Below are 24,354 nucleotides of genomic sequence, written 5' to 3'. Positions count from 1 at the left end.
GATTTGGGTCATACCCGGTGACGCTGGTATGGGTTCTCCTCCTGGCTCCAGAGCCAGGGGTTCCTCCTGTCTCTGCACTCAGGAATTACTCCTGATAGTGCTCGGAGGACCATGCAGGATACCGGGGATCGCTCATGGGTTGGCCACGTGCATGGCAAGCACCCTACCCATTGTACTATCACTCCAGCCCTGCATTTTGACTTTTAGAAACTGGCTCATGCTATTGATCAAAGTATGTTACCCAGTCATCAGTAAAAAGTCTCAGGTAGACCTGATCAAGACTCATGGCCAAGGGGCTAGAGCGATAGCACAGCGGATAGGGCATTTGCCTTGCACAAGACTGACCCGGGTTCAATTCTCAGCGTCCCATATGGTCCCTCAAGCACCGCCAGGAGTAATTCCTGAGTGCATGAGCCAGGAGTAACACCCCTGTGCATCACCAGGTTTGACCTAGAAAGAAAAAAAAAAGACTCATGGTCAAGAGTGGTCGGCATTGGTAAGAGAACGTCTATAATCCTACTTTATAGCTAATTTTGTGGAGTGTGAACAAATCACCTTCATGGCTGCTTGGACAAACACACGTTTGTTCTCGCATCTTTGATTTAAAAGAGGCGTCACCATCTACCTACTGTTTCAGCAAGTCCCGGGTTTTCCCTCTTAGGATTTGTCTTTTTTCCTCTCTCCCTACATCTCACCTTGAGTATGTCCTGATTATAATCGACTTGCAGTTCTTCTGCCACCGTATCCCTTTCTCCATGCATGCTGCAAGATTCTTTTATAATCAGATCATCTCATTCCCTGACTCTCACCGTGGCATCTCTAAGAATTGTTCTTGTGAGACCAGTGTAATAGTACAGCGGGTAAGGCGTTTGCTTTGCACACAGCCAACCTTGGGTTCGATCCCTGGCATCCAGTATGGTTCCCCCAAGCACCACCAGAAGTAATTCCTTAGTGCAGAGCCAGGAGGTACCCCTGAGCATCACTGGGTGTGACCCCAGAAGCCAAAAAAATAAAATAATTGTTTTCATGTAGCCAAAACTCATTCTTTGTTGAATAAACCAATTCTGCAAGTTCCCGTGGAGTTGGGGAGATCGTGTACACATTTTCCATGCCAGAGGCCCTGGTTAGATCATGGTATAGTCCCCAGAGCACTGTCTGGAGTAACCCCTGAACACCTCTGGGAGTGACCCCAAAACAAAAATAAGTCATTATGATGGGGAAGAGTCTCCTTAGACAACAAACTGAATAGCCCTTACTCTTTGCTAATCCCAAACTGTACATTGTCCTTGTATGATAAGACTAATCTGTTTTTCTCTCTTCCTCTTATTCACTTTATTTTTAAGATGCATACATAGCAAAGAGATTATACATGACATTGGAGCCAAAACAAACAAACAAAAAAAAAACCAGCCACTCCTCACTGACATTCTCATGGGTAAAGTATGGCTGTGGGGCAGATTCGCTATAACTTATGAAGTCATTACATGCGTTTCAGGGAGTCTAATATTTTGGGGCCCTGACCCCTTAGAGAATGCAGTTGAAAGCTGTGGATTCTTCACCCAGACAACTGTCCATGTATGTGTAAATTCAGGATTTAGTCGAATATTAGGAAGGTTTATGGACTAAGCCAGAGCTCATAGTGGGAATATCTCTAGTTAAAAAACTAAAAATGGGGGCTGGAGCGATAGCACAGCAGGTAGGGTGTTTGCTTTGCACACGACCAACCTGGATTCAATTCCCAGCATTCCATATAGTCCCCTGAGCACTGCCAGGAGTAATTCCTGAGTGCAGAGCCAGGAGTAACCCCTGTGCATTGCCAGGTGTGACCCAACAAAAACAAAACAAAACAAAAAATTTATCTTCAAAATTATGTTGTTGTTATTTTTGGTATAGGTTAAAGCATCCATTTTTGGAAATCTAGAAAGTAGGAAATAAGTGGTGAGAATCTTAGCTAGTGGGGATATTCTATCTGTCTATGATTGCAAGAGATTCTGTCTTTCCATGATTCTTAACTGGGGTCCTAGCAGAGTATTAAGTGGTAGGGAACTGCAAGGAGTTTCTTACGTTTGTCAAACAGCTGGGGAACATGGGCTCTTTTGACTTCCCCATTTGTTGAGCGTGGACTGTAGGCCTCATCCCAGCATACCCCAAGATTGCTAGTCCAGAGGGAAGGAGCAGGTGTGCACAGAGAAACGTCTTCTCCATTAGTTTAGGTTGCACCCAGTGCCCCCGCCTACCCTGAATTCCCTCCACCCCCTACCCCTGCCCCTTATTTAGTTCGTCATGGCTTCTCCATTGAACAGACAAAATTCGAGAAAGGAAATTTTCCTCTTTGAAGTTCTAAGAACAACTTCAGCATTCCATTATTCCATCTCCTTTGGGGTTAAGGCGAGCTGTTCTTCCAGAGCTTATTTATTTACCTATGTGTTGGCTGATTTGGGGTTTAGAGGCTGTTTCGAGCTCTGCTTTGGTAGCTACTCCAGCTTGATGCTTAGGAGTCACTGCCATTTGTGCTCTGGTGAACCGTCTGCTAACAAGAATTGAACCCAGGGCCACGCACACATACAGAGCAAGTACCAGACCCCTGAACCACCTCCTCAACCCCATCTCTTTTTTTTAGATTATGCACCAAATTCTGTCTTGAATAGTACATTAACCATGGTGCCTAAATGTTTTTTTAATTTTTATTAGAGAAACACCATGAGGTACAGTTGTAGACTTACAAATTTTTGTGCTTGGGTTTCACCACCACTAATCCCAGTATCCCTCCCACCCCTCATCCTCCCATCCCAGTTTGCCTCTGTGGCAGGACATTCCCTTTTGTTCTCTCTCTCCTTTTGGGTGCTGTGCTTTGCAAAAGAGGCATTGAGTGGCAATCATGTTCAGTCTATAGTCTACTTTCAGCATGCATCTCCCATCCTGGGCAGATCTTCCCAACACCCTTTATCTCTCAACCCTCTCTCTGACCTCATTGCTAGGCTTTCTTCCACTCCGTATGTTGGAATCGTCTCTGGCTGGCTTGGTTTTGGTAAGTCATTCAAGTAGAAATATGTTGTCCAGCCACCTAAGCCCGAAAGGCAAGTATGTAATGCTAGATTCGCAGAGTGGCTACCCCGCTCCTCACATTATATTAAGTAAGCAGAAAATTTAAAAGAACAAAGACAATAAAAGTAATGTTTGTTAGTGATAGTTTGAGATATTTCAGGAGAGATGGGATGTGAAGAGAAGCAATGGCCATATTTAGAAAGCTGCCTCCAACCCGAGTATCTATTGAAGTAAACTTGATGACAGACTTTTTTTCCTCTTCATGAATCATTGTATTCCTATAAAAGCGAAAATTCCTCTTCATCTAAACAAATGGCTTCCACATCTGTTTTCTTAGTTTCTCAAAAGGGTGTCTTCAGCTTGCAGTTTTTTTTAAAAGTGTTTATCTGTTTAAAATGAAATATCACGAAAAGCAGTTTACACATCAAAATCCAAGTTGGTCTTCAGCTTCTAAGATTTGGTAGAGTGACCTGGTCGTTGTGGTGGTGAAATAGAGATAAAAGAAAACACGTCCTTTATTTCTGCATAGGTGCGTTTTCCTTCAGCCTTTTCTGTTGTCCGTGGGTGCCTGCTGAATTCTGCATGCTTGTTGGGCTTCGTGTACTTGACCAGTCTACTAAGTAACTTTGCCGTTGGTAGTACCTCCCAGTATTTTAATGCTCTGGGCTCTGAGTTCTGAAAACAGAGTATTTGCCAATTTAGTATTTGGAGAATTCGCCTGTTAGTCCGTCCCCTTCGCTAAGACCTGATCTGTAATGACTTTGATTCCTCTTTGCCCTTGGTCAGTTTCCCCACTGTGCAACGAAGAGTAACACCCTCCTGGCCGCTTTGTGCTGGGCTCCCACACTTTGCTAAAGGCCTTGTTCTGGGAGGCCGAAACCGACCTCTCCCGTTGGTTTTTTGGCTTTCGTACATCTTGACTCTCTTCTTGTGTGACAGGCTGCCATGGCCCCGTAAGGCCATCCAGCCATTTCAAAATAAAGAAGCAGCCGAAGAGTTGGCTCTTGGGCAGCTGACAGGAACCTGACCCACAGCCTGGATTCTTCCTGGGGCGCTTTCAGCCATGCCATCTGCCATCACGAGACTTAGGAAGGGACAGGGGCACAGGACATTGTACGCAGGGCAAAGAACACTCTGATTGTATCGAATGGTCAGGGAGAGAGGCTGTAGCACAGCCGTGGGCCCTGGGGACTCCTGGCTTCTGGGCACCGAGAGAATTTTTCATTTTTAAATTGGGCCCCTGGGTGAAATACAACAATCGTCACACTCTTTTTCCTCTAAGGATACTTTTTTTTTCTAGCATTCTCAACAGATTTCATAAGAAACAACACAGAATATATTATTTCGGTTCTGCATTGGGGAAGGGATTGGTGTTGGGGATAGCAGCATCCAAAATACGGTGGTGGGAAGGTATAATGGTGGTGGGATTGGTGTTTGAATAATAAATTGAATCAAATATTGGGAACTACTTTATAAAAATGATTTTTTAAAAAAAATAATGTTTTAAATTGAATCACTCTGAGATAGTCCCTTACAAGGGTGTTTCAGTCATACAGTGCTCTACCACCCTTCCCTCCACCCGTGTACCTTACCCAGCACCGGTGTCCCCAGTTTTCTCCCTGCTGCCTCCTCCTGTCCGCCAGCCTCTGTGCGGGCACTTTTCTTCTTGCGCTGTCTCGCTCTCACTCTCTCTTTTCAACAACATGATGTTTTGTCTTTGTTTCTGACAACATGCTGTTGCTTTGTCTTGGAGTTGTTTTGCTCAGGCTCTGTCCCTCGTGTCTCCTGAGCCAGGGCTATCTGTTACATCACAAACAGAGGCTGGCTCCCCAGGCCACAAGCCCACGAGGGCTGTGGGGTATTTGATGTTCGCAAACCAAGGTAGCGGCAAAGGCAATTAAGCCAGTCGTGTAGTACTGAGTTTTTAGCAAGTGATCACGGTCACGGTCTTCCCGTTGATCATCGATTTGCTCGAGCAGGCCCAGTAACGTCTCCATTGGAGACTTTGTTGTTACTGTGTTTGGCATATCGAATACGTCACGGGTACCTTGCCAGGCTTTGCCGTGCAGGCGAGGTACTCGCTGTAGCTTGCCAGGCTCTCTGAGAGGGGCGGCAAATAATATGAAAAATATTTGGAAATGGGCGGGGGGTGGAGTGGATGGGAATTTTGCCCTCATTGCTACTTTTCTGTCAGTGGACAAACTGTAACTGCTGACAGATGGCACCAAACTTGACAGAAATAAAATGTCAGCACCACCACCCACTCAGTGCAGAAGACAGAGAATGAGGGTTCAGGAGGCAGTGGGTGGCTCTTTTCTTATCTTTTTTTTTGGTCACACCCAGCAGTGCTCAGGGATTACTCCTGGCTCTGCACTCAGGAATTACTCCTGGCGGTGCTTCGGGGACCCTGTGGGATGCCGGGGATCGAACCTGGGTCAGCTGCATGCAAAGCAAATGCCCTACCCGCTGTGCTCCAGCTCCAGCCCCAGTGGGAGGCTCTTGTGACATGTGGTGGGGGATGTCCAGTGTCCCACTGCCTTGAGGAAGGTAGCCGTTGGAGAGGGGGGCCTTGCTGTTTGTGGAGCTGTGTTGGTGGCTGTCCCAGCTGCCCACACAAAGCCAAGGCCCTTCCCTACTTTGATCTTGGTGGGAGGCATAATAGAGTTCACTGTATTAGGTGTTCACCACCTGTTGGGATCGTCCTGTTAACGGTCAATGTGCCGCCTGCATCTCGGCGCCCAGTGGCCCCGGGTTTTTATGAGATGTGCCACTTGTTCCAAAGAACAGAGACCTGCAAGCTAAGCGGGAGAGGCCCGTGCTCCGGGAGGCACAGGCAAGCCAGACTGGAGCACTGACTGGTCTCCCCCCTGGAGCACCGTCTGGTCCCCTTCCTGGAGCACCGTCTGGTCCCCCTCCTGGAGCACCGTCTGGTCTCCCTCCTGGAGCACCGTCGGGTCTCCCTCGTCTCCTGCTGGCCCCTCATGAGCTGTGCCATCTGCTTCGCGTGGGCTCTGTTGCCGTGCTGACATTGCTCGGCTTTCTCCAGGCTTGGCATCTCATTCGAACCTGGGGTTTCTTTGGAGGCGAGAGCCTCTCAAGCAATGCCCAGGGGCCCAGGTGGCTGGGGGGGCATCTCTGCATTTCTCTGCCTATCATCCTGGCAGTTCAGTGCTTGGGCCCGAGGCTGCTGTCTGTTCTTCTGGAGTCCTGTGCCATCAGATTCCCCAGGGCTGCTCCTGGCAGTGTTCAAGTCACCATGCCACGGTGGCAGTGGAACCAGGGTCGGCTGTGAACAAGACCTGTGCCATAGTCCCTGTACGCAGTCCTTAACCCTGAGCCTTGCCCTCCTTGGAACTGAGACGGCCCATGGCCCTTGATGGAGCAGCTTAGCTGCCATCTGCATCTGAAATCCCCGTTTGTTTGTTTTATTCTTTCCATTCTATTTTGTCTTTTTTTTAAAATTGAATCACTGTAAATTACTAAATTACAAAGATACTTATTATTGAGTTTTAGGCATATATTGTTCCAACACCAATCCTTTATATATATATATATATATATATATGTATGTATATTGACTTCTACTTTTTAAAAAATTTTTATTAGTGAAACACCATGAGGTACAATTGTAGACTTACACATTTTTGTGCTTGGGTTTCAGTTATGCAATGATTGAGTACCCATCCCTCCACTGGTGCCTCTGTGGCAGGGCATTCCCTTTTGTTCTCTCCTTTTGGGTGCTGTGGTTTGCAAAAGAGGCATTGAGTGGCAGTCATGTTCGGTCTATAGTCTGCTTTCAGCATACCTCTCCCATCCTGGGAGGATCCTCCCAACACCCTTTATTTGGTGCACCATTGAGATCCCCATTTAGATGCCGGCATGTGGTGGGGCCTGTTCATCGGGTCCAATTCTGCTTTTACTCCTCAACCTGTTTCTTCACATTCTCAAAAAATGTTGGTCCTGTGTCCCCTGGTGAGAAACTGGGAACATGGGTCCGTGTCTCCTCTCTCTTCTTCCCGTTCGAATCCAACTGACCACCAGTCCTATAGATTTCACTTCCTGTGCACCGTGACGGCTTCGAGTGCGGCAGCTAATGGACACTTTGGGCCTCGTGACATCACCCTGGATGCTGCCCCTGAATCCTGCAGCTGGGTTTAGCCAGGGGCCCTCTGTGTGCTCACAGTCTGGTGATGCTCTCTCCAGTTTCAAGTGCTGAATGTTGCTTCCAAGAGTTAGGCCCACTTTGTCCTATCTCTACTCTTCTGACCTCTTCCAGAATATTCTAACCTCAGCTATACTTTGTTTTTTCCCTTTGGATCATATGAAAAAAATAACCCAAGAACTTTCTGAAAGATGAATTTTCTTTCATCACCACACCACAGAGTTTTCCGCGCTCTAGCCTTTGAATCCTCACCAACCCTTCCCCTGCCATTCTCTGCCGGTCACTCCCTGTAGTTCACATTTGCCTGACAGAAACTTTTCTGATCTCTTCTTTGCAATTCTACCTCCATGAGCTTTTCACTCCCTCGTCAGAGGTCCCTGTGGGGTGTGTGTGTGTGTGTGTGAGCATGTGAGGGGTCCTGTATTCTCCCCTGGCGTCTCTGCTTCGTCACTAGATTGTGCCTTCTACAGAGACAAAGGGATTGCATCTGAGCCACTCACCTCGGTGTTCTCTTCCAGCTAACCCCTGAGAAGGGCTTGGCAAATACTTGAAAATTTTTGGTGGTATGAGAATGAGTGAGTACCTTCTGGAGGTCCTGTAGAAGGAAGTCGCCAGTCCTCTTTATAATTTATATCAAGTTCTTGAGCCTTATCCATATGATAGAATGGAAACACAGTGAGGTCCATAAGGGGTGGGCCTGGGAGGTAGTTCAGGGGGTGGGCACATGTCCTTCCAAGCATGAGGGGGAGTATCTCCCAAGCACTGCCATGTGTTGCTCCAAATTAAAAAAAAGAGATACAGGGAATCATCTTCAGACTGGGTAGCCAAATATTATATAGCCTATACATATTATCCATTTCTTCCACCTCCATCCTAAATAACTTTTCTCTGCTTGATATTTGTTTCTTGCAAAACTTGTTTGCATTCTTCCCAGAGAGGAGTGACAGTATATAGAGAGTGACTGATGATTGGGAATATTTTGAGTTGATCTTTGAATACACCATGGCATTTTAGAGCTCCTCTACCTGAGCATGTGGTTAGATCACCCCTCTGAAAGAAGAATTCAGTGCTGGGGTGGGAGGTACTGTGGGGGCTTCCAAACCTGGCTGTGTTCAGGTTAAGTGCTCAGGAGATGTTACATGGTGCTGGGGATTGAGCCTGGGTCGGTCACCTACAAGGCAAGTGCCTCACCCACTATACTCTCTCTCCAGCCCCCAAGAAAAAATTATTTAAACTTCTAATAGAATAGCAGGAATGGGTCCTGAACACCATTTTGTGGAATTCCTAAAAAGAGGGTGTTGAATTTCCCATTTGGACCCGGGTGTGAATAAGGAAGTTGCCTTGAAACGTTCTGTCTCCATGAAGCAGAGAGTAATGAGCAAGAACCTCATGATTATCTGGCCCTGCACCAACTCTTCAAAAGGAGCAATCCAGAATGCAGTGACATGCGCGTCAGAATGTTGAGTGCAGTACTTGGGCTACTCCAGCTTTCATTATCCTTCAGCCCACCAGTTGGCGCTCTTCCAGGCTTTGAGCTTCACACAGGTACCCAGTACCCACACCTCGGCTGCTCAATACCCACAAGACTACCTCAGTACCAACCTGTTCAGTCCATTATTTGTGGGAGCCAGGAACTCAAAAGTTTTCCCGTCTAACCTCAGTTCTAAAGAAAATGTTGCAGATTCTGGAAAATGTTAATGCCCTTTTTAGCTGTAAGTATTATCTTGATTGCAGTGCTTCAGAATCGCCCAACTTCATTATCTGAGCATAGCCAGCCTGACGCCTTCTTCACAAATAGACAATTATGATCAATTAAGCACTTTCAGGCCTTATAGAATACTTAATTTTATTAGTCAATTATTTGTGCTTTGAAAGAGTTAATGGTAGCTACCCAAGCCATTATTAGAAATTAGAATGTCCCAAAATAGAAAGGCTATTTCCTTTGTGTATGGCACTGCAGTGGAAAATGCCAAGCATAGTTTTTACTGAGTTAAAGGGTGAGGGAAGGCGGGGTGGGGGAGAAAGTTACATGTAAATCATTTAGCCATTAACCTAATGGGTGGATTTATAAATCCTATTACTATAAGCCCTTTTCATTTCCACTGAGGCCTGGTGCATGCTTGATCCCACTAATGTAAAATTCATTCTGTCTAAGTGATTACTGAAGTAAGACACTTGGAGTCAATTTTAATCAGGTTGCGTGAAACTTGCCTGAACACGATGTTCACTAAAGCGTGGACAGAGTTTGGCCGTGGCTTAATTAGCCCCCATCCCACCCCCAGATGAGTTATTTGAGGAGTCAGGGAACCAAATCTCTGAGCCATCTGACATGTACATGTTGTTCTGTGAGGGAAAAGGCGCTTGGGGGCCCCAAACCACCCGGCTCCAAAGCGAGGGGCAAAGACCTTCTAGCATGTCTCTGGGTTATTAAGTGAATTCTGAAAGCTCTATTTTTACGAATAAATGGGAGTATCTTCAATAGTACTTATATTTAAACAAATTGAATTTTCAAATTGGATGAACTGCGGGGACCCTCTTCTGAGAAAAAGTCATATAGGCGTCCATCCATATATTTCCTTGAAGGTTTCAGGGAGTTTTCAGATTTCTTGACCCTAGGTTAATGTCTCCTGTTCTAGTTTCAAACTTACTATCTTAGGGCCTTTCTCTCTGGGAATGTATTATTTAAGAGTGTGGGCTCATATGTGAACTCTTGTGCCTGTGATTTGGCTCAAGTATGCTCAGCCAGAGCAATAGCACAGCAGGTAGGGTGTTTGTCTTGCAGGTGGCCGACCCGGGTTCGATTGCTCTGTCCCTCTCAGAGAGCCCGGCAAGCTACCGAGAGTTTCCTGCCCACACGGCAGAGCCTGACAAGCTCCCCGTGGCGTATTCGAAATGCCGAAAACAGTAACAACAAGTCTCACAATGGAGATGTGCACGCTCGAGCAAATCGATGAACAACGGGAGGACGGTACTACAGTGCTACCTGCTTTACCGCCAGCTCTGCAGTCTTTTCAGGCCCAGGTGGCAGATCAAATCCCAAGCATGGCACTTGGACACACACTTTCAAGGGAAGCGAGTTTCTAATCTGGAGGTTGGAGTCATTGAGGGCTCAGAAATAAGAATGTTGCAAAAAGAAAAGGTGAAAACCATTTTAAAAGTTAGCATGGTGGGGGCCGAAGCGATAGCATAGCAGGTAAGGCGTTTGCCTTGCACGCGGTCGACCCGGGTTTGATCCCCGGCATCCCATATGGTCCCCCAAGCACCACCAGGAGTAATTCGTGAGTGCAAAGCCAGGAGTAACCCCTGAGCATTGCTGGGTGTGACCCAAAAAAAGAAAAATAAATAAATTGGCTTCTTTAAAAAAAAAGTTAGCATGGTGGAGTTCATGCAAAATTCAATCAGCCTAATCAGTGACTGAAGAAATAACAGTACTCCTACATAAAAAAAAAAGTTAGCATGGAGGTGCTGGAGCCATAGTCCAGCGCATAGGTCGTTTGCCTTGCACATGGCCAAACCAAGTTCAATCCCCAGCATTCCATATGGTCCCCCAAGCACCACCAGGAATAATTCCTCAGCGCAGAGCCAGGAGTAATTAATCCCTGAGCATCACTGGGTGTGACTCACAAAGCAAAAAATAATTGCAAGACTAATAGATATCCATGTTGGGGGCAAGAAATTCTTCTCATGAGAGAAGTTTTCATGTTCAAAGCCACAGTTTGTGGGAGTTGAAGTTTGGGCATCGAAATTAGAGCCTTGCCAAATTGCAGAGCAGTAATTGAGAGATACTCATAAATTTATATCCATTAAACATGTATATTGAAGAGGAGGAGGAAGCTTTCTGGGAGCTTTGTTTATTCAGTGTGTTTTAGATTCTTTACACATGAACTACCAGAAGGTCTGTGTTGTAAATTAAGGATTTAAAATGAAATCAGTTTATCTGGAAACAAGAGTCTCATGGGCAAGGAGGTACATTTTTAGTCAGGTTGATAATTAGCGGGCCTTTATTACGGGGGTAGAATTCATTTCTCTTGAGTGAATATTTGTTTATTTAGCATGCATTTTGTTTGAAAGCGGGAATGCAACTGATTCACTCTTCATTTCTTGCTTGGAAAGAGCTAGCGCTTAAATGCGTACAGTGTGTGGGTTTAATTGCAGCTTTCTGTCAGGGGCCTGTCTTTGCGGAGATGACTTACCCGCCAGTCCGTGCTTTGCTCCTCTTAGCTGGACCCACCTGGGGTCCACCTGGGGTTTGCCTCCTTTTACTCACCCCTGAGAAAGAAACATTTCCTGGATGGCTACTTAGTGCCAGGCATTCTTACAGTGAGTGGTCAGGCCTGGTCTGTGCTACTGATTTGCTTATACTTTTTTCCTTGTGCTGTGGGATAGAGAGTACTGAGGGGGTCCAGTGGAGTAGCTTATTAATGATTAATATTAATATTGATTAATGATATTCACTAATATCATTGGGTTCGAAAGATAAGACAGGACTTTTCTCATAGCCATAAAGCTCCTGGTGAGAGAAGTAAATGTCAGATAACGCTGATACTTAATGGTCATCAAGAATCTATGTATCAGACTGTACCAGGCAACTTACATACATGGGTACACGGAGTACTCATGTATTATAAAGAAACTATTCTAAAGAAATTCCAGCTGTTATGTCCATTTGTAGTTCAGGAATTGGAAAGCTTGAGAAATTACATTGTGTGCCTGAGGTCGCATAGTTTATAAAGAGTGTGGTTCGACTTGGCTCTTAGTCTATATTAGTTGGAGTTCTCAAAGCAGCTGAAACTGTGCTTGTGGGGTGGGGGGTGGCGGGTTGCAGGAGGCATGTGGAAAGTATTAGAGGAAGGTATTAGAAGATGAGCTGGACCCTAACATGTGCTCCAAAGAGCACGTTTTAGGACGATCCTGGCCAAGGGTGAAGAATGCCTTGCTGGAAGGTTGAGTCGCTAGAGTGGTTGGTGCGGCCTGGTGCAGGAAGGCAGAACTGACGCAGTTGGTGTAGTGTGGGACCAGTTAGGGTCAGAAAGGAACTCGGGCCTTGGTCTCAACTGAAGGTGGCTGGAGGGAGCTGATTTCAAGTTTGGAGACTATCAGTGTGTTTATAGCGGATGCTTATGGGACAATGGATTCTGCACCTGGACAGAGAAAATGTTGTGTCATCAGTGTGTAATGTTACTGTTTCTCAGCCAGCACGAATTTGGCCTCCCCAGGAAAACACAGTTGGCACTATCTGAAGAGACAGTTTTGGTCGCCACTACTGGCTCGTGTGCGTGCACGTGCTTGTGTGCTCCTGGCATCTGGTGCATGCCAATAGCAGCCACTGACAGCCCTGGTGACAAAGAGAAAAACAGAGTCAGTCCCACATGACAAAGAATTATCCAGTCTGAAATGTCAGCAGTAGCTCACCTGAGCAACCTGATGTCTGTGTAGCTGTATATGTGTGGTCTCTGGAGAGGGGCGGGAGGGAGATGAAATCGATCCCAGCGGAAGGTGTCACATGGCTTTTGTATCGTGAAGATAGACACATCCTTATATTAAGTGCACAAAGATGTCTGCAGTGGGGGCTGGAGCGATAGCACAGCGGGTAGGGCATTTGCCTTGCACGTGGCTGACCTGGGTTCAATCCCCAGCATCCCGGATGGTCTCCCAACACTGCCAGGAGTGATTCCTGAGTTCAGAGCCCTGAGCATCACTGGGTATGACCCAAAAAAGAAAAAGAGAGAGAGAGATGTCTGCAGAGAATCTGTGATAATTTAGTTTTAGTTATTTGGCAACCACATGACCCTCCAAAGCAACCTAGAGTATAGAATTATATTCAAGTCATGTTCCTTATGTTTGGGGGATCCGTTGGTGCCCCTTTTCCCTAATACTAATGAAGTGAATGTGGTTGAAAGACAAAACAGCCAGATGAAATGAAGACTTCTTTCTTTAACATTTTATTTTGGCACCAGGATTTACAGTGCTGTTGACAGTAGAGTTTCAAGAATGCAATGTTCCCCATTCCAGTCCCTCCACCAGTGTCCACTTCTCTCTTCCAGTCGCCCAGCTTCTATCCCACGCCCCTAACTCATCTCCCTGACTGACACAATTTCTGCATGCCAGACTTGGAGATTTTTTTTTTTTAGACCAGGGAGGAATCCCAGCCGTTTCACTTTATAGATGAGGCTGCTGAGACCTGGAGAGGGGGAACCAACTTATTGAAGGCCTGTTACTTAGTGGCAGAACACAGTGTATGCTGTGCTCGGAACTGGAAATGTGTTAAGTGCACAAGCACTCACCTTGCATGTGTCAGCCCTGGATTTCGGTCCCGGCCCCGGCGGTGTGCAAGGATGATAATCCAGTACTCTGACTTGTACAAAACTCAGATTTGTATGTTTTTTTTTATTAGCAAATCATTTTTTGAAATGTAGGACTACTACTATTTATTCAGCCATTGATTAAGCTGATTGAATTGGGCATGAATTCCACATTAGTTTTTTTTTTTAATTGAATCACCAGAGCTGGAGCAATAGCACAGGGGGTAGGGCATTTGCCTTGCACACAGCCGACACGGCTGACCTGAGTTCGATTCCTCTGCCCCTCTCGGAGAGCCCAGTAAGCTACTGAAAGTATCTCACCTACTCGGCAAAGCCTGATAAGCTATCCGTGACATATTCGATATGTCAAACACAGTAACAAGTCTCACAGTGTACTGGGCCCGTTCAAACAAAATCGATGAACAACGGGAGGACAGTGACAGTGAATCACCGTGAGATACAGTTACAAAACTTTCATGTTCAAGATTCAGCCGTATAATGATTGAACACCCATCCCTCCACCACTGCACACTTTCCACCACCAGTGTCCCCAGTATATCCACCCCCAGCCCCATCCCAGTCCTCACCCTGCTTCCATGGTGGGCAATTTCCCTAATACTCTCTCTCTACTTTTGGGCATTATATTTTGTTCAAATTTTCCCACCATCACTCAAACCTGCCTACCAGGGGCAGATGCTAGATCATTTATTGTCCATTGCTCATTTTGAATATCATGGATGCTGATACCTTGCACTTCTGGAATCCTAGATTCTAAATGGTTGGGTTCCAGAGATATTTCTGTAGGGTACTAATCCATTTTGAGATTAAATTGGGCATTTCTGGACCAGGGCTGTTGGTGTGCTAAGATGGCACCCCAAGGCACATTGTGGGGGTGACAGCCACGCGAAGTGGGCAGGGAGCCAGGGAGTGAGAGTAGCAAAGCATTTTTTGAATACACAGTTCTTTTTTTCCCCACACTCAGGGATTAGATGGTGATGTTACTCTAATTTTATTTATTTTTTAATTTGGGCCTACATCCAGGGACCATATGGGATGCCGGGGATCAAACTCTGCTTTGGCTGTAAGGCAAGTGCCCTACCCACTATACTATGCTCCAGTCCCTGTTACCTTCATTTTAAAGGATTATATTTCACTGCAGAATTGTTACCAGTGTATAATTGTTGCACCCTAATTTTAAAGTACTACCAGCAAACACGCCCCTTCCCCCGCCAAATTAAATAAAGCTTCATATAATGGTCACATCCCACTTTTCTCAGCAAAAATCCAGATACATCCTGAAATTATTACCTGGGGAAATAGGGTAAAAGAAAGTTGAAGGTTGAAGGACAGGAGAAAATTGGGGTCACATGGACCTGAAATGGTGAGTTCATAGCCCATGCTCCTTGAGCATCTTAGAGAAAAGACACACGCGAAAAATCACAGGATAGGGAAATAGGGAAAGGCAATCTGCTGTAATGAAGATGAAATAAATGTTTGCCGAGTGGGAGAACTGAGTATCACAGCGTCCTGCTGGCAACGTCTGAAATTGGGAATAGGCAAAGTATAGCTAATGGTTGGATTCTCAAGTATCATAATATTTATATTTCTTCTCCTTTTTTTGTCCCTATCTTTCAAACCCATTCATTTTGTTCTCTATTATGTTAATGTATTTTTGAAAACTTCCCAGTTTATTGCTAATTTTATGTCACCAGTTACTGAAGATTCCAAAAGCCACCAAGCTTTCAGTTGTCGTTCTATACCTGCACAGCTCCTTGCAAATTTAACCTGCACCCATCTTTTCTGAACACACCTTTCCTTTGTGTTGAGTATCTGCATCGTCTACCCCAGTGGGTTTCTTGTTAGTGAGCGCCACTGTAACCACTCTGGGCAACTGGAAGTGGAGCGCATGAGTGTTTTTTTTTTTTTTCACGTGGAATGTTGGTGTTCTCTCTCATATTAATAAGCACTGCTGTGATCTGGGATAGTAGCTGAAAACATTTCATAATCTTCGAGTGCGTTGCAGGACACTAGTATTGCACTGTGACATAAAAGACAGACCTGACTATATACAGCCTTGTTCATAGGTGACTCGGTGACTACTTTCCCGTAGTCAGCATTTGGCCTTAGGTCGCTGCTGTTGTTTATTGTGGCCAAACAAACCATGCTCTTCTCTCGGCTTAGTAAACCCAGTCGTGGGTGGATCCCTGAACAAATCATTTCCTTCAGGAAAGAATTTTTCAAAACCCAATTTCTGTTTCCTTTCCAGTCCCCACCCCCTCCCTTCGCCAGCAGCCTTCAGAGGCTCCAATTGGGGTTCGGATACCTTGCCGTATTATTTGAATTATTGCTCTCCGCACTCCTTTCCTGTTTCCCTTCCCCTTTTCCCCTAACGGCACTGCGCTGCAAAGCCTGCAATGATTGATATGATGGCAGTGCTGTCATTCTTTTTAACCAAAAAAAAAGTCATTTTTGTTCTAGTTATTTTAATAGAGTCCCATTAAAGATGTATTGCTGACTGAAATATCGGCATGAAGGGCTCTCACTGAGCTGAGCCCAGGAATTAAGAAGTCAGGAAATCGGCTGCTACATTGCAAGAGAGCCTTGTGTGACACCGAATCTCCTGATTGGGGAGATCATTACTGCTATTATGACTCGACTTGCGTAGGAATTTTAAATTCCATCTGAATGTCAGTAATAACCCTCTTAGCAAATTATCCTGAATAAAATCACGAAGGCATTTTATATAATAGGTGTTGAATTACTGGATAGATTTGCTAATTAAATACTCTTTGTTCTGCTGCAGTTGACATTACAGGGTAAGATCTTGAACAATTATTCTCAACAGCTGTACTTTGTTAAGGGAAAAATTAACCACAAAGTTTATTTTTTTACACTTGAAGTTGGCAGATTTTTGAAATGTGCTTGAAAAAATTCCATCATCCAATTGGTAATGAGTAGATAAATATGCAGGTGTTGCTGTGAAATCAGATAACTGCAGACTGCCTTATTAATGAATTTAGCAAGCCTTTATAGCCCTGATTTTTAGCTGGTGGCCCTTACAAAATGATTTTCTGTCAGAATGGGTAGTTTAAATATTAGACTTGTCACTGCGAAGTGAACATAGGAATGGTCATCTTGTAATCACTATACCTCGCGTCCCGGAACCCTTTCCAAGTACCTTTTTCTAATGGACTTTCCTAATGGGGAAAATATTTCTAATAAATAAGTTTTGGAATGCTGGTTTCCAGAGCATTCATATTGTGTGAACCGTTAAAAAAACAAACAAAAACATTTTTAAAAACGGCAGTGAGAGATAGTGAAAAGAAAATGAAATAGAAGGTCCAGTTTCTTTATCAAACACTTGACAAGATTGGACCAACTCTTCAAACCTGATTTTCTTCATCTGTAAAATGGGACTTCAAATACTGTCTTCCCCACGCGGGGTTATCCTTTCAGTGTACTGCTAGTTTTAATAGCTACTGTGCACTGCCCATTAAGCAGTTGAAATGCAAGGCAGATTTGAGAGTGATCTTGCCAGTTCGCACCTGCATTGGCTTGGGTGCTGTGGTACACGCTATGCAGAACTGCTTGGTGAAGAAACATGTACGGCTCAGACTGGTGGCCGGTTGTCTGGTCCAGATGGACTGCGGAGTCAAGGGCTGTGGTACCAACCTCCACCTGAGACAGCATTGTCTTCAGCTGCTATTAAGAACCAACATGGTCATCAAAGTTGCCCTCAGAAATCATATTTCCTTATATTAATGGGGGAAAAAACTATGCCTACTCTACAGTCTGTGACTCAGTCATTTTGTTGGAGTTTATCTTGTTAATGACAGATGGGCAGGCATCCTGTTTATCAGGATTATTTGTTGAGAGTGGTTAAAAAGTAAGAAGATGGAAAACCCCCTTCGACTTTCACTAATAGTAGAACACTAGCTAAGCACTCGTGATTAAGTCACACGGTGGAATACTCCGTAGTCACTGAAAAGAATAAGGCAGGGCTTTGTGTAGATTTGGGTTACTTTCTGCGATTAACTATCAGGTCAAAGCTCGGAAAGATAATATTGCCATGGACAAGGGCACTTGTATTGCATGCAGCCGACCCAGGTTTGATCCTTTTCACCCTAGATGCCCCCCCATGTCTGTTACCATGTCTGTCCAGGAGTGATCCCTGAGCACAGAACCATGAGTAAGCCCTGAGCACCACCATGTGTGGCCCCAAAACCAAGATGAAGAAGAAGTAGGTCCAAAAGGCAATTGTCATATAGTCTCTATTGCTTGCTTCATTTTCTACCATTCCTGTGGGCTGGAGTGATAGCACAGTGGTAGGGCATTTGCCTTGCACGCAGCTGTCCCGGCCGAGCCAGGTTCGATTCCTCCGCCCCTCTCGGAGAGCCCGGCAAGCTACCGAGAGTATCTCACCCACACGGTAAAGCCTGGCAAGCTACCCGTGATGTATTCAATATGCCAAACACAGTAACATGATGGAGGGGTTACTGGGCCCGCTCGAGCTAATCAATGAACAATGGGAGGTCAGTGCTACAGTGCTACAGTGCCTGTGGAGTATGCCCACCAAGAACTTCTTGCCACCAAGAGACAATTGTTTTGGAAATGGCTATGAGCTGGTGGTAGGGCAGAGTTGGGTGGCAGGTGGATCTGAAAGGTGAAGGTTGCTTGGTTCCCAGTGAAGGTGAACTCGGGGTTGACATAGTAGGTTGAGTTTATCTGAGAGAAGAGTAGAAGAAATTGGCTACTACCTACGTGGAAGGCTGACAGGTTGTTCCTGAGGTATTTTACTTAGCAGGTTACCTGGTGGAGTTGTCTGTTGTGATGAGGAAAGCTAAGTCTTGCGGGGTGGAAGGGGCATAGGGTGAAGAGAACTCATGATAAGTAGTTTCTGCCCTCACTATGATTAATTTGACTTGGGTTGATCTCATTATTGCCCTTTTCCCAAAGGAATTGTCAGGTATTCTCCCACAATGCATTTCCCTGTAATTTAAATGTTAAAAGATGAAGATAAAGTGGAGGAGAGTGAATCGTTTTTATGCGTTAACTGAATTTTAGTGCCTAGTAGAAAAGTAATTGGTGTTGTTATAAGACCTTTTCGTTAACTTGCAAACAATTTCTCCATTGCCTGTTTGATGGGCAGCCTAGAATTCCGCACTCTCACCTCCAGGAGCTTGTGGTCTAGTTGGAAAAGAAATAAACTATCAATTGAAAATGAGATTACCAGGATATCTCAGACCAGTTGTCCGTAATTGCACTTTGTTCTCAAAGAATCATCTTGAGAGCTTTTTTGTAAACATTGCTAGGGGGTACCAGTATTGGCAACTTTTTTTTAAAGATTCCCCTTCTTAAAAGTAACTGTACAGGTAATTCCATGGTACAGCCTCTATTGAAACCACTCTCTACTCCCCCACTACCCGTGAGCTGGGGAAGAGCAACATAGGACAAAGACTCCGGGAACAACTTTGGGAGATAGTGTTTTAACGGGAAGGAGGCAATGAAATGGAAAGCATTTCCATTCGGAGCTGCTCCAAAAATTGCAATACATAGTACAGCAGGTAGGGTGTTTGCCTTGCACATGGCCGACCCAGGTTCAATCCCCGGCATCCCATATGGTCCCCTGAGCACATCTAGGATTAATTCCTGAGTGCGGAGTCAGGAGTAACCCCTGAGCATCACTGGGTGTGACCCCAAAATACTAATACTAATACTAATAATAAAATCTCTAGTAATAAGGACAAGAAAGACAGATGACACCATTTGATGTTTCAGCTTAGTTAATAAGGTAGACTCCATCCAGGCGGTTCAAGGAAAAGACCTACATGAACCACATCTCTCTGGGAAGGTGACTTCCGGGTTACATTGATGCTGTGAACGACTGGGCGTGGCAGCGTGGGGACAAAGGCTCCCTGCTCCGTGCATCTCCTTGTTCTTTCATGAAGAAGACTTCTTTCCTCTTTTTTTAAACCTATAGCAAATAAGGATAGAAATGTTGATTGTTCTTCTGGGAGTCTTTAAGAAGGAAAAATGAAAGTGTGGACAGGATGCTTGGAACACAGCATCCGGCCAGCGTATTTTATATGTGTGCACACACTGCTAGTGCTCACTGTGTTCCTAGTTTTAACGGACCTTCATTTGTTAAATATGTTTACTTCTGTTTTGATCCAAGACGATTTGGATATTTTTTTTCCATAAACCTTTACGTCTTTAGTCATCTGTTTATGGGCTGAGAACAGACCCACGTAGATATATTTTCTGTCTGTCCTCAGTGATTGTTTATTGAACCCCGCCTTTATACAGGATTCCAGGCTAGCTCTGATTTCTGCATTCAAGAAATCTCATCTTAGAGAAGAAGCTTAAATCTAGTGCATATTATCTATCTTTATCTTATCAAGATCCAGAATGCTATGAGTAAGAATCGCCAGTTTTGAAATGTTCTGTCAAGCGTCTTTTTTAGCTACTGTGTTCTATTTAAAAACTATTGTGGAACAAAGTTGGCCATTCTACCATATGAACAAAGATTTTTTTTTGGTCATGCATGTTTACTAAAGATAGATCTTTACAATAGATATACTTATATCTCTCTGGCTATAATCAAAATTTGTTTTCGATTTTGTGTTATCGTTATTTTGAGAATTGCAGTTAGAAAACTAAGATGTTTAAAAACAGGAGTGAGGCTGGAGAGAGAGTACAGGGTTAGGACACTTGTCTTACATGTAGCTGACCCTGGTTCACACTGCTGGCGTTACATATTGTCCCCTGAACACCTCCAGGAAGTGTCCTGCAGCACTGCTGGGAGCTCATTCCCCTGCCCTCTATCCAGAAGTACCATATGCAGGACTGGGGAACTTGCTCAAAGGGCTGGAGTACATGCTGAGCCCCTGGTTCAATCCCTCGCACCACATGGTCCATCCCCAAGCACTTCCGGGAGAACACTGCCAGGTGTGGCCCAGATTTTTGTTTGGTAAAGGTAAAGGTAAAGGCCCTCCCGTTGATCGTCGATTTGCTCGAGCGGGCCCAGTAACGTCTCCATTGGAGACTTTGTTGTTACTGTGTTTGGCATATCGAATACTCTCGGTAGCTTGCCGGGCTCTCCGAGAGGAGCAGAGGAATCGAACTCGGGTCGGCCATGTTGGCTGCTTGTAAGGCGAACGCCCTACCGCTGTGCTATTTTTGTTTGAAAGAAAAGAAAAAACGTGAAATTACAAATGGCGGCTGGTTGGGACATATCTCTATGTGGCTATGTTTATTGTAATTCTGGAACATTAATCTTGATATTTTTGTTTCATTTAGATTCTGATGCATACGAAAGAGATGGTGCAGAAGGTGAGAGACTGAGCATGTTCATTATATACTGACTCAGAAGTTTCATAACTAGTGGTATTTCTGTATTAAAAAATTGTAACGCAAGCTGACTGGAAATGGCTTCTCAGGATGCCTGGTTTACATTTTTAATCCCTCCTAATGGATTATAGCTTTTTTCTTTTACTAACACTGATATGATCTAGCCGCTGCTTGAAGCCTATATGTGAGTGTTTCAAGCAAATTAGTAACAGTGCTAATTAGAGTTTACTTCCAGGCCTTTATACTGTATGTGCTCTAGTGTTGTTTGTTATGATTGATTTTTTTGGCACTCTTCGTATTCTACTAAATGCTGTTTGAAACTGTTGAGAATTTAATATGGATTTATGCCCTGGATTTTAAAAATGCCATTATGTTTCTGATTCATAAATTGCCATGACCACTAAGCTTGTGGTTCCATTGGGGACAGACCCACTTCCCTTGTCTTTTATTCTTCTTTTATTCTTCTTTCTATGATTCAGTGCCATGTTTTGTTTCAATTCAAACTGGAAACATCCCCTGCCACTCTAGTCATTTTAAGGAAATTAGCGGTAATGCTTGCCTTTCTGATTTATTAGAGCGTAATCTTCGATTGTGTATTTCTGGCAGTATGACTAAGAATAAACACAAAGTTTTGAAAAGTCAGTGGATCCTATGGTATCTATAGTATGAAAAATATTAAGTTTTGTTATCTCTAATGGTCATTGTTTTTATTATTATGCTTGCTTTTTATTAGATGAATCTTGAGGTTATTTATGGAGATACAGATTCAATCATGATCAACACCAATAGCACCAATCTGGAAGAAGTATTTAAATTGGGAAACAAGGTAAGATGATTTGGTGAAATTATCTGGTTTTGCTACTTTATGAATTCTGCTTTTAAAATGGAATTTCACATATTCACGCATATGTATAAGTGTATGCTTCTGAAAATAATACATTTAGTGCCATCAGTTCATCATCCTCTTATTCTTCTTAATCACTACCCCACTTGTTTGTTTTGGCAAAATTCAAAGGAAGTTATGTTTTTCTTAAAATGATAGATATGTTTTACTTTTGAAGATAGTCTAAGCATGGTAAGTTTAAAATGTCATCATGTTAGTACTTATCACATTGTCATCTATGAGGGGAAATTTATCTCTAGGAGTATTCAGTTGCATTTTATACATTAATAGAGGCAGATAAGTGCATACATGCTCACCTATGTGCATGTATACACATCTATACTTTTTATAGACATGCTAGAATATATATGAAAGGGGAAACAGACTTTTTAAAAAAATTTTATTAGTGACAAACCAAGAGGTACAGTTGTAGACTAACAAATTTTTGTGCTTGGGTTTCAATTATACAATGATTAAGTACCCATCCCTCCACCAGTGCCCATTTTCCACCACCACAGATCCCAGTATCCCTCCCACCCCCTCATCCCCCCTTCCCACCCTACCTCTGTGGCAGGGCATTCCCTTTTGTTCTCTCTCCTTTTGGGTGCTCTGGTTTGCAAAAGAGGCATTGAGTGGCAATCATGTTCGGTCTATAGTCTACTTTCAGCATGCTTCTCCCATCCTGGGAGGATCCTCCCAACACCCTTTATTTGGTGCTCCCTTCTCTATCTGAGCTGCCTTTTGCCCTAGCATGTGTGGCTGGCCTCCAAGCCATGGAGTAAACCTCCTGGTACTTATCTGGGCTATTCTTGGGTGTTAGTCTCCTATTTTGTTACTTTATGGGGAAACAGACTTTTAGGAAGTCATTTGTCTCTCCTAATTGCAATTCACAGTTAGCAAGTGTTCTTTGAGTAGTTGCTATGTTAAAATAAATTTCAGTAAATCGCAACTAAGGTATCATCTTATAAACAACTTTTTACCTTTCCTCTTGAAACGTGTGAAATTTGAACTGTATTTGAGAGTAAGCCTGGGTTGGGTCTTGAAAAGCTGTGTATTTCCCTAAAGGGAATGTTCTCGGCCTTGGCCCTATCAGTGAAGAGCAGGTGAATGTTTCTTCAGCATGTAATTTTTTGCTTTTGTTCAAGGTGCTCTGGGAGGTATAGGGAGGTCACAAGCATTATTTTAGGAGTCAGTTTCACTTATTTCTTTTTTTTTGTTTTTGTTTTTGTTTTGGGGGGTCACCCCAGCAGTGCTCAGGACTTATTCCTGGCTCTCTCCTCAAGCATAACTCCTGGCAGTTCTTGGGGGACCAAACGTGATCCTCCAGAGATTGAACCTGACGTGGCCATGTGAAAGACAAGTGCCTCACCTGCTGTATTACCAGCTTTGGTTTTAACTGTTTGTCTTGGTTTTACTTATTGTGACCACAAAGCTACTTACTAAAGTATTTAATCTCTAATTTAGTGTTTTGGGGTAAGTGTGTATATATAGTTAATTAATTAGTTTTTGGACACAAGAAAGACTGGTATTTTTTTTTTGGTGATCTGTCTGTATTTACTGGTGTTCTATGCAGAACTCTTTATTTTTTTGTTTTTATTGGAGCGATAGCACAGCGGGTAGGGCGTTTGCCTTACAAGCGGCCAACATGGCCGACCTGAGTTCGATTCCTCCGCCCCTCTCGGAGAGCCCGGCAAGCTACCGAGAGTATTCGATATGCCAGACACAGTAACAACCAAGTCTCCAATGGAGATGTTACTGGGCCCGCTCGAGCAAATCGACGATCAACGGGAGGGCCTTTACCTTCTCTCTCTCTAGGCTGCATTGAATCACCGTGAGATACAGTTATAAAGCTTTCATGTTGAGTTTCAGTCATACCATGATCAAACACCCATCCCTCTACGAGTGTATTTTCCACAACCAATGTCCCCAGTATCCCCCCACCGATCCCATTCCTCTCTTGCCTCTATGGCAGACAATTTCCCCATACTCTCTCTCTACTTTTGGGGCATTATGGTTTATAATACAGGTCCTGAGAGGTTATCACGTTTGGTCCTTTACTTTCAGCCCACATCTCCCATCCTGAACTATCCCTCCAGCCATTATTGACATAGTGATCCCTTCTCTATTCCAGCTGCCTTCTCTCCCAAGACTGGTCATTTTAAAAAAAAAAAAATTCCTGAGCTGGCCCATGCCAATTCTGTCTTTTGGGTAGAACGTTTTGATCTCTTATTTCTAAATGTTTCTGTCCCTAGGCTTTTCCCATATTTTTTGTGTCATAATATCACGTTCCACAGAAGCTGAGTTCTCTTCTGACTGTTGGGCATCTGTGGCACATATAACTTCTCCCAAATAAGTGTTTGAAAAGCTAGTACTAACTGGTCGAAATTTTTACAGGTTAAAGGTGAAGTGAATAAATTGTACAAACTGCTTGAAATAGATATTGATGGTGTTTTCAAGTCTTTGCTACTGCTGAAGAAGAAGAAATACGCTGCTCTGGTTGTAGAGCCAACGGCCGATGGGAATTACGTCACCAAACAGGAGCTGAAAGGCTTAGATATTGTTAGAAGAGACTGGTGTGATCTTGCAAAAGAAACCGGAAAGTGAGTTCACCT

At 44.1% G+C, this 24,354-nt stretch overlaps 1 protein-coding gene across 1 annotated transcript in view; it reads left to right on the top strand.

Moving 5' to 3' along the window:
- Nucleotides 1–24,354, top strand: part of POLA1 (DNA polymerase alpha 1, catalytic subunit) — a 341,043-nt gene that overhangs the window by 118,538 nt on the left and 198,151 nt on the right. Inside the window, exons 27-29 of the mRNA XM_056131121.1 lie at nt 20,809–20,841; nt 21,593–21,685; nt 24,137–24,342. Coding sequence (XP_055987096.1) covers nt 20,809–20,841; nt 21,593–21,685; nt 24,137–24,342 — 332 coding nt within the window. The remainder of the gene's footprint in view (nt 1–20,808; nt 20,842–21,592; nt 21,686–24,136; nt 24,343–24,354) is intronic.

This window comes from Sorex fumeus, unplaced genomic scaffold, assembly GCF_029834395.1.
Source record: "Sorex fumeus unplaced genomic scaffold, SorFum_2.1 ptg000086l, whole genome shotgun sequence".
NCBI lineage: Eukaryota > Metazoa > Chordata > Mammalia > Eulipotyphla > Soricidae > Sorex > Sorex fumeus.
Note: the sequence above shows the minus strand (reverse complement) of the source record. Positions and strands in the feature narration are given on the sequence as shown.